The following is a 19,896-nucleotide window of genomic DNA, read 5'->3' as shown; positions in this document are numbered from 1 at the left end:
TTTCACTGTGTGTGTTCAACTGGCTCCTTACACACAGTATTTTCAGGAAGATTGTCTAGGCTTAGGTCTAGATTGTCTAGATTAAAAAATAAATTAAAATATTCCCATATCATTTTCGTGAAACATTAATTTGAGATGTCAAAATATATTATAGACAGAAAGACCTAATTTTGGTCAAGACCTGATTTTTCATCTTTTTTTTTGCCTGTTTGCCAGAATCCAATCACACATATGATATCAAAAACTGAAAAAACAAGAAAATGGTAAATACCAGAAAAAAAAGCTTTCATTGCTTTCAGTGGTGTCTCACTCCCTTTTCATTAATACATGTTAGGCAGCACAAAGTAGCAGATGTCCAAACCTAAAGACACGCCTCATGCCAACCAAGCATGTCATGCAAAAAGACGAGCCTTATGTGCTATTCCCTACTAACTGTAAAGTGTATTATGGGCACTTTGCAAGCCCTAGATAACCCATAGGTCTAAACCCACACCATATTCATTACTTAGAGGGTTCTGCTGTTTTGCACTCATGCACCAAACCACAGTGGAGGGAATATCCAGTGCACTATTGAAATCTCACAAGGCATTGCAATAGCAAATGTCCAACTGTTGTACCCATAATGCACTTTGCAGGGAATTGGGGTTAGGGCTGCATTTTTGACAGAATGGTACCGTACATGTACAGATTTCCCCTGGGTTGTATTACGTGAGTAAGATTAAAGAGTAATCTCCCGAAGTGATATGAATTTTTTAAAAAAAAGCCACTGCTGCTCAACATGTCTTAAACAAAACTTGAGGTGGATCTTGTTTAAAAAACCCTCAAGTGCCAATGGAGACGTGTCTGTGTTTTTCACTGCCAATTCATCTTCCTCTTCTCACTCCTCGCTGTTTTTCTGACACTCAGACGAACAGCGCTCATCTTTTTCAGTCTAACAGCTTATTGCAGCAGTGTTCTTCCCTGTTCACATGTGTATGTTTTTGTTCTACAGTCCTACTCTAATGATGTCACCTGCACAAACAAACACACATACACACACACAGTAGATAGAAATATATAAATAAAATAAAATAAAATTATGTCCAGCAAAACCAAGCCAAAACATTCTTTACATTACCAAACTCTTTGATGTGATTTATGGTGTTAACATGAACAATAAGAGGCAAATAGCTTTAAGTCTTAATTAATATTTTATTTATTTGTTCGATTTTTCAAAACTATTTTTTTCATAATAAATCTTCACTTTGAGGTCGTTAAAGAATTGTCACAATAAAAACAAAAGAAGGTATCATAGAAAAATTGTACACAAATAAAAACACAAATAAAAAACAAACAAAAATCTAACATTTATTCTGAAATTTTATGTATTTTGTGCCTCTTGTGCATTCAGTGTAGTACAATATAGCAAAGAGGAGTGTTCACAAACAATACATTTTTAGTTCTTGTTGAGATTTGTGTCTTCTGGCTGAAATATTTCAATACATAATATTTTGGGATCCAGTTCACTGTCATTTTTTTACATCATGATGTCATCTCATAATAAATCCATGTCAGAATAGCAAAATGATATTGCTTCAACAATTCCAATCATTTTACTTTGCGATGGTTTGCTTTTTTCCAAACACGAAACTGGTGTTTGTGTCTTTTGTATGTTGACACGAGGAGTAGTTGCGAAAACAAAAGGTAGTGGCAGAAATAAAATACTGGCATTGAAGGTGCGCATAAAGGAGAAAAAAAAATACAGGAGCCCAAAGGTTCATAGCTAATGGCAGAAACGGTTCTATCTCTATAGCAACACATTAACATTTAGATTTTTTTCTGTTTTTAATCATTTTCCCAGTTGCTTTTACTAGAAAATGTTTGAAGAGCAGGTATACTGTAGTTGGCATCATCTATATAACAGGCTATAAAACACCACTTCAGCCACAGTCCAGAGAGCACACATAGATAGTCTTTGCACCGTATATAAACATATGTAATAAGATACTTCACGTGCATGGAGTATTTCTCAAACTATCGCCAAACGACCCCACCGTTCTTTACCTTAATCATCAGCATCACCACCGCATCGCTGCTGTCATTATCATGACAAACATACAAACAAAAACAACGATCGATTTTACACTTTGCTTCATAATAAGGCCTCCATAGTCCTCTTTGACCCAAGGTATTCATCCTTGATATTGACTTATGTTTGGATCCTTCATCTTTATCTTCAGTTTGGTTCTGTCTCCAGATGGCCAACACTGCCATTAGAAAAGAGGGGGCGAATACTTTGGCTGATTGAACGATCATACAGTAGGTAGCTTCTCAGTGTAATAAGTCTCTTTTTCCTCTCATTTAGTGAATGTCTTTTTAATTTTCCAGATGTTTATGGATTTTCTGCATGTAGAGGGCATGTCCCAGTAACACATACACAGGCAACATAATATGAAACACAGTAAGACCTCAGTTCTGACCAGTGGCCATGTCTTTAAGAGATTCACCCTAGCATACAGGGTTGTACTGGCTTGTCCCTGTCCAGAGGATTGATTTTCAATTTCAAGGTTCCTGTCATTCTCACTCAATTCCTTTTGTACACACGCATAGCTTTGTATAGTTCATGTGTGCTTGAGTATAAAGTATATGTTCTTATTGTTAGTAACAGTATATCTGTGTCTCAGTTAAAACTAAGACTGTGCTTTTTTTCCTCTTAATTACTATACACAGGGTTGGTGTCTCCTCCCTTTCGCCTGTGTGCTTCTGAACACAGGAACTGGGAGGGGAAAAAGTCTGTGGGATCAGACGTAGTACTCTTTGTCTTTGTTCTTTTTGTTCTTGCTAGAGATCTTGGCCACGCCGATGGGTTTTTCTTTGACCGCAGCTCCGTTGGGCTGTGTGGCTGAGTTACTGATGTAGTTGCGGCTCTCGTCCACGTGGTACGAGCCCTCGTCACGGTTGCGGTATTTGTACATGGCGTAGAGGAGGATGAGGATGCAGAGGGCGGCGGCTGCTACGATGCCCACCACCATGCCCGTGGTGCTGCTGGACTCGCGGATCACCTCCGGGCTCGGGTAACCTTTCGCTTCCGGCAAGGGAGGGTGCGCTGTATATACGGCAGAGACAGAAAGAGCGAGACTGTTCATTATAAACATCAATCAATCTGCTTTCCAACAGCAGCCTTTTATCATTGATAAAGCCAAGCACTAATGAGTAATCAACCCAAATATTTACTCGATGCAAATACAGTGCATATAGTAGTACAGTTAGTAATAAGCCCTTGATTGAAAGTAAGAGAGTTTTACTGGGAAATGCTGAAGGGAGGATAAAAAGGCTAGACATGAAGAAAATCAATCCTTTAAGAAATGGATTTGACGGTTTTGCTCAACTGGATTGACTGATAACTCGCTAACTGCTTTGTAGCATATACAGTACATCAAAAAAATCCATGGTAACATTGATATGTGCATCTTCAAGGCGTTGGCCTTTCGCCTGCATTCACTTTACAGCTTTAATGCAATCTACTCATCACATTGACTCTAGCAAGCCATAAAGTGCATCTTGTTATTGGCTGATGCACTAACACACAGTGATTAAATTGGATGTGCCAGACATTTTTTATCTCTGGCGACCACTGAGTGAGCTTCATTTACTTGCTGTTTATTTCCGAGCAGAGAGATAGCGATCTGTTTTTTGTGATTTATGTCATGATTTGCTTTAACTCGCAATGAGAAGGGGGAGTAATTCAGCATCTGCATGGCTGCAGGCAGAACATAAAACCTGTAGTGAAATGACACCTGAAACAAACAAGTCCCCTTACTGTCGCTGAGTCAAGTGCAGCCTGCAGGTGTGGAAAAATATGATGATAAATGTGTCTGAAGAACAAATCAGGTTTTTGGCCCATGTATTTGAATAATAGAGTGATCACACCACAATGCAGGAAAACAACAGAAACTTAATTCCTGCTAACATTATTATTCAGCTTTATCTCTGTTCTAACTATAATAACCTCATTCATATTATTCACTAGACTAGTCTGCATCTCTGAAACCTTCAAATTCTTGCCTTAGGAGGGAATTTTCATTATTTCTTTGACATGTTTACAATGCTTCTGTAAATGGAACAAATGCATGGGTTACTTGCAGCTTGCATTGAGCTGCCAAAGAAAGCCCATTTTTGTTAACCTTTATTCTTTTAATTCTTTGTCAGAAGCAGTTGACAGCATTAGCATGTAGCCACACTGCGGAGAGATTTGGAAAAGGTGTTCAGGCCGTGCTCAGTGGCCTTTTCCAAATCTCTGTTCTTAATATCAAACATCAACCACCATATTTAAAACACAAACACACATCAGACGAAATCATGATAGAATTCAAGTTGATTTTAAAAAGAAATTAAGACATTAATTAAACAATGTCAAGCAGTGAATGGATGAATTTGAAATGAAAAAAAAAAGAATATTGTCAAACAAAACAGAACTATGATTTATACTCTAAAATAACAGGATCCTCATGGGCTATTTGGATACTTAATGGTTCTAAAGAATTTCTACTTGAAACCCTCTATTGTAGGCTCTATAAAAAACCTTGAAAGACTTTCATGAGTGTACAGGCTCATCATTATGTGCATATTTGTATTAAGGGTTACATAATAGAAATTGTTCCTGGTAGTTCCTTTCACTATAATAAATAATTTGTTCTTGCATTAGTATTGCATTAGTGTCCTGAATGGCTATACTCAATAATCACCAGCTAATTTCTCAAGTCCAAAAATGTGTGTTTTGTCCCACATGAATCACATAGGTCAAATACGTTAAATAAACATTTGAAATGATAATTACGTTGTAAAAAGACAGTAACTGCTTTTTCCTGGTTGGGGTCAGGGTGAAGATGCTTCATTTTTCTGTTAAATTGCATGCTTTTCCGCTCCAATGCTGATTTTCACAAGTCAAACCCAATTAGTCATATGCGAAATTATTTGATTTCATCACAAGAGGGAGTTTAGAATAACCTGACTCATGATTAACCCCCATAACTTATTTAAATGGTTGATTTTAAGGTTATTATGGAAAATGAGCTGCAGCAAAAGAAAGACACATGGACAGCAATAATAAAAAAGAAAGATGACTAACCTAACCCACCTGAGGTTGGGTCACATGGGTCAATGTCTTCATCATCAGTGGGACATTCAGCTGATGCTACTAACAGATCGTCCTGGAGTAGAGAGAGAGAGAGAGAGAGAGAGAGAGAATGATTAAAAATGTTTATTTCCAACACTAAGCTTTTGCATTGTTGACTGTCTCATCTGAGCCTTGAGCCTGTGTGTGTTAGAGACACAGACAGAGACTGCTGATGCTGAATCAAGAACCAAGATGACCGTTAAGAGAGAGATGTGATGCTCTATAATCCCTGTATATTTCCACAGGCCTAGCACTCTCTCACTAAAACACTCAAAGGCAATAAACAACATTGGTTCAATAGTAAGCATCATCATGTAAGTACTGTATAACAATATACTCTTTTTTTTCTGCCAAACACCATAGTAATGTAGCTTTCAATCCTGAATCCTTTCAATCCTACAAAAGTAACCTAAAACCTTAAATTTAAACTTTTCATACAAACTGTTAGGAATGTTCAAGCCTGAGACCATGCTGAGATATCTGTAGAGTAAATCGAGCTACAATTGTACAAATCCAGAACAGCATTAAATTATAGAAGCATATACACACGCACGATAACAGTATACACTTTGCCGTATCTGTTTGTACGAAACGCATACAAAGAACATTAATTCCATCCCTCCTTGGAAACTAAAAGCAATTGGAACAAGGCCATATACATGCAAATGCACATATTAACAAACAACACACAGCAAAATCTTGCCTCTGTTCCGGTAATAGTCCCAAAAGGAAAGAAAGCCATTGCTGCAATCTTTCTGTCGATGGAATCCTACTGCAGATGATCAGCACAGAAATCAACTTAGATGATCGTCCGTGACTGTAAAGCTGATCTGCTCTGTGTGGAGAATGTTGGTGCTACATTCTGCTCCGTTCTCCAGCAAGAATCTGACGATGTGAAGTGGTGGCATTCATTCAGCGCCAGCATTCACACCTCTCTGATTAGCCCTGTGTGGATTTGACGCCAGCTGGCGCATGCCTGTCTGTGTGTGAGTCGACAGAAAGGCAGAGATGGATATAACATCGATCTGCCTCTTTGTAGTCTCACACACACACACTCACACACACATATACACACTACCCACGGGCATCAGGGCAGTGCCCACTCCAGTCAGGACGTCTCATCGGCACCACAGACTTCCACCCCACACAAACAATGGTGGGAGAGAGAAAGAGCGAGAGATGTTGGGAGTGGGAGTGCCCCCTGCACAGTTATATCAGTGTAGTTGCCATTACCACACGGCAGCATTTTTGCTCACAGCAGTATCTTTTCAACTCCCAACTCTCAAACGCTCTGCAAGTAGGTCAGTGTGGGTAAATAATTTAGATCTATGGTGCTGGGGCACTGGGCAGATAGCAGAGGGAAGAGAGAGACTATAGCTCCACTCAGGCAACTTAATGCACCTTAGCTTGCTTTACTGGCAGGACACATTATCACATAGACTGATATCAGGCTTGGGTTACTAATGTTAGACGTATTATGTTAAGTCTAATGAAATCTGAGAAATATTGTTAATGAATTAAATGTTAATGAGACTGGATATAAGATTTACACTACTGTATAATATATAAGTCCTGTATATGTGTGTGTGTTTCTTTTAAGTCTGATTTCTCTCAGGGTTTCTTTTCTTCTTCATGTTGTCTCAGGGAGTTTTTCTTGCCACTGTCACCTCTGGCTAGATCATTAGGGATCCAGATCTACATCTGGATTTCTGTAAAGCTGCTTTGTTTGTTAAAAACACTATACAAGTAAAATTAAATTGTGTGAGAAAGCATTCTGGTCATGTAAACCGAATACTATAATATGTTAGATTAAGAATTAGATTAATCCCTATGTAACTTCGGTAATTACGAGATGAAGGCTTAGACATTTGAAAACCTTTAGAGAGAACTAAAATCAAATATTTCTTATGCAGTAGAGACTAGATAAATATAGGCGTGTTTAAAAGAGTCCAATCCTGATATATATAACTCTCTAACTACTTTAACTGTGGAAGTTGCAGCCGTTTTCTTGGCCATTTTTCCCCACAAAAGTCACTTCAAACGCTGTCAAGATATTGCTTTCAGAAACTGATTAAGAGTAATCAGTTAATTAATCAATTAACTGATTAAGAAATCTTGTTGATTTTGACACTACGTACTACCTCAGTGATCAGGATATTCAGCACATATAAACTGATATCTTTTTTTGGAAACATATGCAAAAATAACCACACAGAGAAGCTCCACAGCGGAAGCAGGAAACAGTGCAGACCAGCTCACAGAACAACAGTATCATATGCTCTTTGCAGCAACATTTTATATGTGAAGAAATGTGGCTGGAAGTTAGATTTTTATATTATGTCATGTATTTTAAAGGAAATCTGGCTGCTATCTAAAACGTTACTGAAGTTCATATAAATATTTCAATGTAATTATTGCCAAAATTTGATTTGTTGGAGTTAGTGCATTATTTGTAGAATATAAATGCACTCATTCAACTTATCTATACTCTTAACACATCTGCATGCCCTAGGTCCTCTCTCTTTCTATTTTCTTGCTCTCTTTCTCCCATTTCAAAAGTGAAATGTCTCACCGAAGTGTCAGGACTAAAATCAGACTCCTCAGATGTGGTATTACACAAGCAGTGAGCATGAGGCTCCATAAAAGTCAAATATGACTAAGACTGAGCTCTCAGCCTCCATCTGCTGTACTTTACCATCCTCCTCTGCCTACTCAACAGCTGTGCTGAGTTGGACATGGGGACATGGGGAAAATGAGGCAGAAAATGGGTTAAAGCAAAGAAGAGAAGATAGTTTGCTCTAACTTATAAGGGTACCGTGTCAGAGCATCTCAGTAGAGGATTCTCTTTCTGTGTTTCCTCTGTTTCTCTTGTATATAATTACTGTGCAGCCACGAAGCACAATGAATAGCCAATGCTGCCAAACGGGTAGGGAAAGCATGTGGGCCAGAGAGTAGAGAGACATAGAGAAAGGGAAAAGCAAAAGCTCAGCTCACCTACGGACATACTGAGAACCAGCTGTGCTCTAATTAGAAAGCACCACCCCTGTTCACCCTCTCCAATTAGAGAGAGAGAGCCACAGTTCAAAAGAAAGAGCCGAAGTGAAAAGAGCTGACACAGGCTCAACAACCTCTCTGTCTTCTCCTGAGTCCTAACCACTATCCCACTACCTCCAGGCCCTAATTCTAACACCCTCTGCCATGCAGGCTAGTCAAAAAGAGCATTACTGCAAACCAGCTCCATCCATTTACCACTAATAGACATCACATCCTTGTCTCCCTTTTATAGCTCTTGTTTCATCTCTATAATAATCCTCCACTCTAAAAACCCAATCTATATTTCATGGCCTGCTGTTGGAGTGCCATCTTCTGTAACTCTTATCCCCATCTCATCCTTGACTAACTCTCTTTCTCTCCTCGGTAGACGGTGCGAGCATTCACTTCTATTCGTGCTACCTTCAACATGCACGACCGTCTGTTTCTGTTGCCATGGAGATGCAGACCGTTACAAATGGCAGAAAATAAATAAATAAATAAAAACTCTGTGGCTCAGCTGGGACCTGCAAAGCAAAGCCAAGCATTGATTTCTTTCTCTGCTTCTTGGGTGAGAGTGGGAGAAAGTCTGAGAGAGAGTAATAACATCAAAGTGCCTTGGCTTTGCTTAGCTCTTTGCTAATGAGACGTGAATATTCATGTAGCAGTACTGGTGCTAAATAGAGCTTGGTTCTGCTCTCAGCTCTCACCTCCGAGAGCGGTGTGTTTTAATATAATTGAAAGCTCACACACATGGAATAAGAATTGTTTGGAGGCACTGCAGTGTTTCTTCCTCTCTTCACACAGCCGGTTCCTCTTATAGAAACCCATGACAGAGAAATGGTTTTACAAGATCAGGAAACAGATCAAGAGTGTAGATGCGAAGAAAGGCCTGGGAACACTGATACACTCTCACTGTTTAATAAAGAGAAAGTCTACAATGGCAGTTTTTAAAACTAAAATTAATGAAAGAGGAACTGTTGACCTCTGTGCTTGTTTTGCACTTCTTCTCCACCTTTAGGATTTGGAAATAGAGTAATATAGTAAAAGACTGGATTTTCACAGGGTGAAGATCAGCATGGCTGCCTGAGAATGAGAACGTCTGTGCATAATCACAGCTGGCTGTTCACACACACACACACAAAAAAAACAATGATGATCTATCTTGCTCTCACCATCACACTGACATCAATAAATAAAATGTTGGCTGAACCTAAAGAAATGAATGACTCCCTTTACTTTTGACTCCTTTTACAAATTTAACGTGTATGAGCAGAATATCTTTAACTATTTATAACTGTACTAGTGAAAATGTTTAGACTCAGAGATCAGAGATCAGGGAGCTTGAGTGGAGCTTGAGTGGAAGAAAAACATTAACCACATGGCTGTAGAAACTCCAGAACCTCAGAGCTCAAGCCAGCTCTGTCTCCAAATCCAGCCCTGGCAAACAAGAAGCGAGCTATAGTTGGAGGGATGCTGGACTTTATGAGCTCAGTTTTGCACTGCAATCTTATGGGACAATCTTCTGTTGCCATGGGCAATGGTACATACTTTTAGATGTTTTTATGATCTTAAGGTGTACAAACAGTCTTTTACTTTATATAATATAAGTCTCTGAAGAGCTGTCTGGAGAAGAATGGGAACAGGAAAGCTGTATAGAAAGGAAGGAGAGGTGGATGAACTAGGGATGGTGTCATGCAGTTGAGGAAGCTGGATGAAGAATGTAAGTGGACAACGGTGTAAAAAAGCAACTGCCAGCTTGAGAAGAGAAACCAGTGCTGATGCATTTGGAATAAAGAAACGACATCAACAATTGTTTCTTTTCAAAGCACTACAACTTTTCCTCATGCCCTCTCTCCTCCTCATCTTTCTCCCAGCACTGTGCAGACAAAAGGTGCATGCCTCTTCCCACTGCATGAATATGAAAAAATAAAGCCTCTGCATGCGAAGATGGCTAGATGGGTGAGCGACCGTGAGAAAGAGAAACTACCTGGGATGAGGAACAATGCCATCTCGCATCCATAGCAGCCTGGCTACTCTGCCTGCTTCCTTTACACAGCTGATGCCTTTGTTTTTTTTTCTCTGTTAAGTAAGATTGTGTCCTGGCTTTTTCTCTTTCCCTTTTTCTCGCTTCCTGTTGTCTCTGCTCCTAAAGCAACACGCGTAAATTCAGTCCGCTCTGTGAGATCAATAATGATGCCAGGAGAAGTCCTACTCTGGTAGGGAGATGAGGAAGATAAATTGTCTGCGCATCAGGAGAGCCTATCAGTGCCTTCTACAGAGTATGAGAGTGAGAGAGAGAGTGAGAGAGAAAGGCAAGTGGAGCAGCAGTGGAAGAGAGAAAACGAGAAAGAGAGTGATATACACACAGAGAGAGGGGGGCGAGAGAGCAAGAGAGACGGAAAAAGATGGTAAGAGTGTGAGCGGTCTGTCTGGATCACCTGACTAACTTTGGCCAATCAGGAACCCCGCTGAGCCAGAGGTTACTAAGGGTTGGTTACTAAGAATGTTTTTCATGCTTTTTTTTTTTTTTTTTTTTTTAGAACTGTTTATGTGAGTATTGGTTCCCATGTTGTCAAATGCCACAGGGACACATTCACATTCAACAATCTAAAATCAAACATTACATACTCTTAAAATAGGCTTCCACAGCAAAGGCTTCAGCCTAGGAGCAATGTTTTGCAATGTGTGTTACACAACACATACATGGTATAGAGACTCAACATGACTGAGGGATGATGCTCACTGCAGTACAAGCTACCTCACACTCTGTCTCCTTACTGCTTTATCTAAAGGAGGTCTCTCCAGCTGGGACTATCATTATCCCCAGCAATATTAAGCACCATAAAACAGAATATGCAGCCTTTGCTTCAGATTTTGCAATGTATCCAGGGAATGTTAACACTCTGACACACACACATACACACAGAAGCTCGTTCCTTGTTTTTATGTCCTTTTTTGCATTACCGTTGGTCCCATGGGACACGATTTGATTGCTGTGACTGCGGAGTCCACACACGGTGATGGAAGGCGGCCGTAAAATAATAAATGTGATTTCATGAATTCATAAAAAAGAATAAAACCCACACCATAGCGCCATGTAGACGGGTGTGGCGGTGACAGTTGTGGTGGTGGATTTTTGGGTGATGAAAAATGCCAACTAAAATAGCACTTTTACATTATATTTTTGGCAGACTTAATGAGTCAGTACACAATTTAAATATATCAATCAATGTACCAGGGTGTACAGTAATTATATGATGAAAGAGTGAATAAAATTTTTGTCAGGAACAACTATGTAAAAAGAAAAGGAGGTATAGATGGAGGGAGTGAGGGAGAGAGAGAGAGAGATTTCATTAACCCACTTACTGCACAAACACTGCTATTGACTGGCTAATTTAAGTGAAAATGAAGCCCTGGGACAAAAGTGCATTGTAGGAAAGCGTAGAAAAAAAATCAGTATCCATTATATACACAAGCCCTGAGGGGTGCAGGCCATTTAGCCTGGATAGTTAAAGGATTTATACACAGGGTTGAGTTTTTCCCTGCTCTTTTCTCATGATGCAACGGCAGGAAACTGTTTAGAGCCTTCACGAGAAAGTAGGTGACAGACTTACGACACTAAACTGCTGATAAATTTGGATCCCACTGAGTCACACAGCTCTAAAAGATTTACTGAAACAGATTTCTGTAATCACAATAATAATCAGCGGAAACTGTTTCCCATATCCTATCCCAATAAAGTGTTCATATAGGGTTCTTTGGCTAGTTAAGCCTTCTCAGCTTTCCAAATGATTCTACCTGGAACTTTCTCTTACAGAAGAACATTTAAGAGTCAATACATTATAATCACGCTGATAGTTGAATACTGTACTGTATGTACACTCAGGCAGCCAATCTACGCTCATATCTCAGATCTTTGGATCTTTTGGAAAACATATCCTGGTGTGTTTAATGACAGGTATTATGCCTCCTTCATTATTTAAAGCTTAGCAAGTAGCACACTATCCTATTATAATAAACACATTTAGTCAGTCGGATAAGTCCTGCTGAGCTAAAATGCACATCCATATGTAGAGAGATTTGTTGGAAGATAATGTGCCACAGGCATAAGAAAGCTCCATCTGAGAATTGCATAGTGAGAGAAAGAGATAAGGTGGTATAAAAGGAATCTAGACAGTGATAACAAGAAAGAAAAGAAATACAAAGGAACTGTGATCAAACCTAGCTGCACATCCAGAGCTCAGTCGTCCTGAACTCAACTCACAAAAAAGTCAGCTTCTGACAGAAATATTAAACATATCATCTACCACGCAGATGCAAATACAGGAGATGTGCAATGTGGGTTTTTTCCTACAACTGCTTTCTTCCTTCGAGAACAACTGTTTATTTGTTGCTTTTGGAAGTATACTGTTTTTATGTCTCATAAATAAAGCCAAATATCTTCCTGAATAAAATGGAAGTCTCATAAATAATTATGTGTCATAAATAATGACTAATTTCATCCAATGCTAATCCACTCCATTTGAAGTGAAAAAGAAGTCTGCAGACAGCAAAGAGAAAAATGATATAGGTAATGTTTCACATGAGGGTTTTCTTAAATAACATTACTTACACCACAGCACTGTTGAATTCTCAAATCTGGTCAGAAGCTATTGATGAATTAACGTTCTATAACAGCAGCTCTGACAGCAGTGCTGGCCGTAATACAAATAATAGGTTTATATTAATGCAGCTATTTTAATATATTATTGTTTCTATAGCAACAACTTATTCACAAGGACTATTCACAGGGCTAATAATAAACAGATTAAAATTTGTTATTTAATGAAGAAAAATGTATAACTGTTGATTTGGTGAAGCCTTCTGTATGAAGACGTTTATTTAACATTTGTGGAAGAAGACTCCAGTGTCAGCGTGTTGTAAAGGTCAGTAGTCTTCTTGTGCTTTCCAGTTTCTCAATAAGTTGACAGCTTTTTTTTCTTATTAACTTCAAGAAAGAGAATAAAGAGAGGAAATGTCTGTTTATAGCTCTTGTAACAAAGTGATAACAGGAACTAACTTCCACATCATTAAATGTAACTATAGACATATAAATGGTAAAATGTTGTGTTCTTTAATTAATAAAAATAGTCTTTCTTGCAGATTTCTGTAGCATAAAAGGAATAAAACTACAGGATGTGCTGTTATTCCTTTTATGCTACAGAAATCTGCAAGAAAGACTATTTTTATTAATTAAAGAACACAACCCATTGTGTTATATCATATATACTTCGTAACATGCTGTGATTTAATTTCTCCTAATTAATGTGGACTTAATTTGACTTATTCTGATATCACTTGCAGTTTTTCCAGCACTGATGTTTATGGTATGCTAATGCAGATTATTACAGTAATGATATTTATATGAACCCTAATGCTGAACATTACAGTGATACAATTAAAGGACGTTCTGTATGTTTTAATTATTACCACAGTTATGTGCCTTACAAACACTGTGGCTACAGTACAGAAAATATGTTATACTGTAAATATTGAAAATTCTCGGATTGTATTTAGTTATGCAGTATTATGCCCACAATCTGATTATTCTCCACTTTGAAACTCAGCAGACCTTTTGTCCATTAGTCATTATATCAAATGCTATCTAAGCAAGCCTAAATACCACAGGGGTTCATTAGTTTCAAATAAAATGAACATGAGCACAGCAGAGAAATAGAAAGTTATCCTGGAATGATTGTATATGTATGTGTTACTCTAGAGAGCCGTTCCAGATTTGTTGATGCCTGACCTCCAAGCAGCACTGCAGGGGAGATGACGATGAGAGTAATTTTGTTCAATGTTGCACAATGTTGCAAGAGACCAATGCATCATGATGTAAATACAATTTAGATTTTTAATTAAGCCATAATTGTGACAAATGTGTTTAGTCATAGAGGTCAATATGCAAATGTGATTTTGTTTATGATTGATTGTGAGTGTGTTACAAGAAATAATAAAGCACATAGGCATTTAATGCTTGCCGTTTCTATCCCTTGTAATGCATAGCCATTTCTACACACTTTATACAGACTAAAAACTCCAGATCTCCATTTCTATTGATTCTCTGAAGTATTTTGTCTGATGAGAATCTCTCTCTACATGGACATGCACTAAGAGAGGACAGTGGAGGCAGGACAAGTTATTAGTAGTGATTACTAAGAGCTCTTGTACTTCAGTGGAAACTATACACATCTGTAATCAGCATCTCTCTGAGAACGCACAGCTCACATGCCACCCTGTCTCTCTATAGCCCTCATCACTGATTAAACATTTAAGCACAATTACTGCATTAGATATTTCCTAAATGAAGTGGTTGCTTTAGGAGAGAGACAGAGAGAGAGACAGAGAAATTGAGTGAGGGGAAAAAGAAAACAGAGTGAGAATGGAGAATGTAGACACTGTAGTGTTAAGAGAAGTGGAGTTGTACATTTCCATGGCAACCACATCACATTCTCCTGTGTGGATGGCTGTGTGCCCACCATTTTGTATCAGGATCGGCTCAGATCAGGGTGCGATAAGCTGGCATTACATCTTAGCCGCGACAGGTCAAACAATATCCGCCATTGTATAACCAACAATTTCACACAACGTGCCTGGGGTGCCTTTGAGCCAAGACGTAATTTAATACATAAGCCCTGGAATTAGTTTTAACCACAGCAAATTATGATTTCATTGTCATGGAGGCTGAATCACGATATGTGGCATCACGCATGAGGAGACAAGCCCATCAGCTTGGCCTGGCCTCGGCAGGCCTGTCAATCAGCCTGCTCAGCCCTCCAGCACTGATATGTAATTACAGAACGGCAATTAGGGTTCACTGTCAACGCCTGAGTGATGCTCGTACAACACCCACTGCACCAGAGAAAGAGAGAGAGAGAGAGAGAGAGAGAGAGAGAGAGAGAGGCAGTGCAAGGAGGAGAAATATAAAGAGAAATATTGAGGGCAGATCTCAATGACCAATAAAAGAGAAAAGCTGTTCACACCTCTGAACGATTGCTCCCCCCATTTCTCTTTATGTGACTTTACCTCGTATATTCACTGTCCAATCTCCCTCTGACCTCTCTGTTTCTTTCTCTGTCACTGGTAGCTGTGCAGGAGACCATGAATCACTTTACAGAAAAAAGCTTTGATGAAACCTAAACAATTCACTTCATCCACAACCTGTAATCCTCCTACAGCCATTCCATTCAATCCAACAGATCACCTCAGCATGGGAGGGTGCTGATCTCAGTTAAAACTGGAGCTGTCCATCTACCCATCCATCATTCATATAGATAATCTATACAGTCAACTCCAGAATTCCTGGTAACTTTCAAGAGAATAAAATAAACATCACTTTCATTTTTTTCATTCAAACAACTGAACAAACTGCTTACTTTCCTCTATCTAACAAAAATCATCCTTGTAAGAAATTAACAGTATTTTTTTTCTCATAAATGTATGCGCCACATGTATTGGCATCCCAAAGAATATTTAAATCTTAAATCTACAGGAACTCTACTGTTGCCCTTAATATGCCCAATTATGTGGTTACACACATTTGCTATCAATTACCCCATATTTGGGCCCCAATAGGCATTGTATAATATGTTGGTGGATCGCTGGTGCTTTTTCAATTGATTCATTCATTTATCTTCAGTAACAACTTTATGCTGATCAGGGTCACTGAGGTTCCGGAGCCTATGCCGGTAACACTGGGCGCAAGGCAAGAGAATTCACCCCGGATGGGATGTCAGTCCATTGCAGGTCATCACATACATATGCACTGAAAGCTAGGGGAAATTTAGCATAGCTAATCCACCTACCAGCATGTTTTTGGACAGTGGGAGGAAACCAAAAAACCTGGAGGAAACCCATGTGACCACGTGAAAGAACATATGAAACTCCACACAGACATCAACCCAAGCTCAGGCTCAAACTGAGGACCCTGGACTGTGAGTTGGCACCACTACTCACTGTGCCACCATGCCACCCTGTTTTTTGATATTTTAAGGCTATCCATATTATACTGTACATGCTGTATGTAAGTATATGATTGCTCATTTTCATGAAAGGTGCCAATACTTCTGATCAACTGCCACGAACACAGCTATGAGACACAGAATGCTGACTGACCTGTGGTGTTGTGGTCTGCTTGCCCTGTCGGTTGGACGCCGTGGTGGTGGTGATGTCCGTCAATGAGGGCGAAGCTTCAGAGCGGTTGCCCGAGGCAGAGGCACTGGACTGGGGTGTGATGGACGAGGAGGGCAAGTCACCAACCAGACGGGCGCTGCCCTCCACGCGCACGTTGGGTTCACCCTCGGCAGCCATGTTCAGCACTTTGAGGCCGTTGTAGTACAGGCCAGACAACTGGCCCTGAAATGGCCGACTGCCCCGTTCACCACCACCGATCTTTATGGTAGTCTGGCTGTTGAAGATGGTGAGCTGCCGACCTGCCAATGGACAACGTTACACAAATACAGGAGCGTTCACGCTATGAGTGCATACAAACATACACATACACACATTCTATGGCTCTCTCTCACACACATGCACACTGAGGAGTGATGGAAGCTGACGGTGAAACACACGACAAAAGTGTCCTTATTCTTCCTGAGGAAGCATGGAAGCAATAAATTACTCTAATGCTAACAGCAACACCAGTAATTTATCGACTCTGATTTAATGGGCTGCTGTAGACAATGCAAACAAATGGAGACGATGAAGAAATTGGCTCCCGAGTAATCAATGGAGCTTTGCTAAAAGGACAATCAAATGCTTTTGGGTGGTAAAATATTCACCCTCTGTTTGTGAAAGTAACAGGCAGAAGCAAGAAAATACAGATGGAAATGATTTGTTTTCACAGTTCGTGAGCAAAACTTCACTGTTGATGAGATTGCCTTTCAGCAAGGGCAGTGGCAATTTAAATTAATTAGACTGAAATAAGGCGCATGTGGGATGGTTTTACAACTACATGACACATAAACCATTCATCATGATAATAACTTCATTAAAAAGAAAAACAAAGAAACAAGCAAAGTTCAAAATCAATCATTCTGAACATTTCAATTTATTACATACATTACAGCATGCACTCAGAAGTCTTTTCCTTTCTTATGGGTTTAATTTGCTTGTTAAAGGGACTTCATATCTGATGCCAATAATCATTGAAGCTATTTAAGATGCATTTGCTTTGATTTTTTAAACTCTGCACTTTAGCAGTTTCCAAAAGCAATACGTTTAGCATAAAATAAATGTACATAAATGAATTAAACATCATTGTCATCACTACGAATTGAAAATGTAAAAAAGTACTTTAACTGCTGATTTATAGTTTTACATTTGGAAACATTATTTAAGTATTTTAATGATATATAGATATAATTTTAATGATTGAACTAACTTTATTATCAGTATATTACCAGTCCCTTTAACCTGTAATTGCCAGGTAAAACTGATTACATATGCAGTATATAAACACACATTATTCTACTGTACAATGCAAATATTACAGACTACATTGGTTTAAAGTTTTAAAATTTGTTATACAGGGGATTTATGTTTTAGATGGTTTATTATTTGTGCAGTATATCACTTGCTTATGATGAAATTATCTTTTATTTAAAGTTTTAATCAATGTTTTTACCTTTGTCGAGTAGCCATTCGTCAACTACTCGACCGAGCCGATATGGGATTCGCTGTCTAGCAATCGCCAGGCGTTCGTTATCAATGTTGCCTTTAAAGTTTAAAGAGACATTTCATTGTTAAAATCTGAAAGGTGAAAGATTAAAACCGTGAAAAAACTGCCTCAACTATCTAATTTTTTTGGTTTGAAAATTTGGTACATCAAGATTACATACATAACACTGATAAAGCTTTTCAATCAGTCAATTAACTTTTATTATTTAAGCCAACAAATTATCCCTATATTAATAAATACTGCAATATATGTTAAATATTCACCTACTCTCTTAAGGTTATGAGAAAACAAGCAAAAGCAAAAGTTTAAATACAATGTCACTCATTTACAAAATACATTTACAAAATGATAATCCTTTTAAATCTTTTTTTTAAGCAGATTTTTCATCTAGTTATACACTGCTCATTTTAACCTAGACATTGTCATTGCAGTACATTCAAACTTTTGGAAAGCCAATTAGATTTTAGTAACACAACTGCTATCTAAAAGAAAATATTTTCATTCATTTACGTTACACTAATATCTCACTCTAATTAAAAACAACACATTTAGACAGCAAAAAAAGACAGCAATAAAATATTAGCAAAACACTCCAGAATATAGGCAGCAGGGAGATAATCATAGTTAAAACAATGAAAATGTTATCAGTCAGTTTTCAGCAGAACATATTTGTGAATTGGAGAATTGGCGATGACAAAAGCTTTGTCCTCAGAGATTCATCACAGGAATTTTTTTCTAATCCCAGATCCTTTAACAAAAACAGGCAAAGATGTGTTGTCACCTGGGAATGAGCTGCTCTCACATGTGGATATCTGTATGCCACACCAGGTTGCAAGATTGACAGGTTTTGCTTTTATACACACAACAATGTGTCAGCTACTTATTGCTCTCTGGGATTCAGCTCAGACGAAAACATTTACTCCACTTCCATTACAGCCTGCATGTAATTGCTACTCCTATATTCCATCTCGCAAAAGAAAAGGGAACCTGTCGAGTTGTGATTCCTAGAAAAGTATAATTACACTGTGCAATTTTTACCCCCCTGAGTCATTAACTTGTTATTTGCCAATCAACTGAAAGTCTTTCTTTGTGTTTCTCCTACTTCATTATTGCATAATTACACAATATGGAAAACGTATCCTGTTTGACTCAATATCCAGAAAGGCGAGTGACGGAGGAGTGCAGGTGTCTGGAGGATAAAATGCATCCTGCTCTCCCAATTTCCCACACACATTTGGTTTTAAACCTCCCTCATGGTTCTGAATATGAGAAATGTGGTAGTGCTCAGTATATTGTGGCCAGGCAATAGCTAAACCTTGCAATTTCTAACAATGTCCTCTTTATCTTTTCATGCAGTGAATTCTATATTCAGCTCAGAAAGCATGACTTGCTTCTCAGACACGGCATAAAACTGTGAAGACGGCATGAGACTGCATCTGTGATGTGATTTAATTCTGGAGAAAGTGAGATATAAAAGAAGGTTCTGGTAAACAGATGCTCCTGTATTAGGACTATTTCCTCTTTTCTTCCTCTCTGTCACTGAATCGGTGCATTTGTGTTATTTTATCTTGTAGTAATCACCAGATTAATAGCTTAACAATAGAGAAACAAAAATGAAGTAAAAAATATTGGGCTAAAAAAATATAAAAAGATACTGGGATCATAGAGTACTAAGAGAAATGTTGGATTATTGATTGCGAGTTCTACATGTCAGCAGAAGCAAAAATATATTTAATGAATGCTCATTGCAGTAATCATAATAATTTTGTAATAAGCTATTAAAAAAAGACACTGTAGCACTTTATGAGATGAATGTGATATAGGTAGCATGAATGTAATATAGGTAGCATTGTTATAACAATCAGGTATTATGCTATATATGTGTGGCCTATGAGAATAGTCAGCATTTTATTTAAGGGTAAGGTTCATATGGCTACACGACACTTACATAAGCCTTTTGAGAAAAGTATTTATAAGGGCATCTGTTGTC

The 19,896-nt window shown here is 38.5% G+C and overlaps 1 protein-coding gene across 13 annotated transcripts in view; it reads right to left on the bottom strand.

Annotated features, from left to right (window-relative positions):
- Positions 1-1,171: 1,171 nt before the first annotated feature.
- The window catches only part of nrxn1a (neurexin 1a), a 149,597-nt gene continuing 130,872 nt past the window's right edge, over positions 1,172-19,896 (bottom strand). For 9 of the 13 annotated variants that reach the window (XM_053238982.1, XM_026915951.3, XM_026915956.3 and 6 more), the window contains 4 exons: positions 17,853-17,942; positions 16,343-16,659; positions 5,108-5,189; positions 1,172-3,085 (listed from right to left, as the gene is read on the bottom strand). In XM_053238982.1, the coding sequence (XP_053094957.1) occupies positions 2,781-3,085; positions 5,108-5,189; positions 16,343-16,659; positions 17,853-17,942 (794 nt within the window). In that variant the 3' untranslated portion in view covers positions 1,172-2,780. The remainder of the gene's footprint in view (positions 3,086-5,107; positions 5,190-16,342; positions 16,660-17,852; positions 17,943-19,896) is intronic. The other 4 variants (XM_053238983.1, XM_034309210.2, XM_053238986.1 and 1 more) reach the window with 2 other exon arrangements.

This window comes from Pangasianodon hypophthalmus, chromosome 12 (genome assembly GCF_027358585.1).
Source record: "Pangasianodon hypophthalmus isolate fPanHyp1 chromosome 12, fPanHyp1.pri, whole genome shotgun sequence".
NCBI classification, from domain to species: domain Eukaryota; kingdom Metazoa; phylum Chordata; class Actinopteri; order Siluriformes; family Pangasiidae; genus Pangasianodon; species Pangasianodon hypophthalmus.
This window is presented reverse-complemented; position numbering and strand designations above follow the sequence as displayed.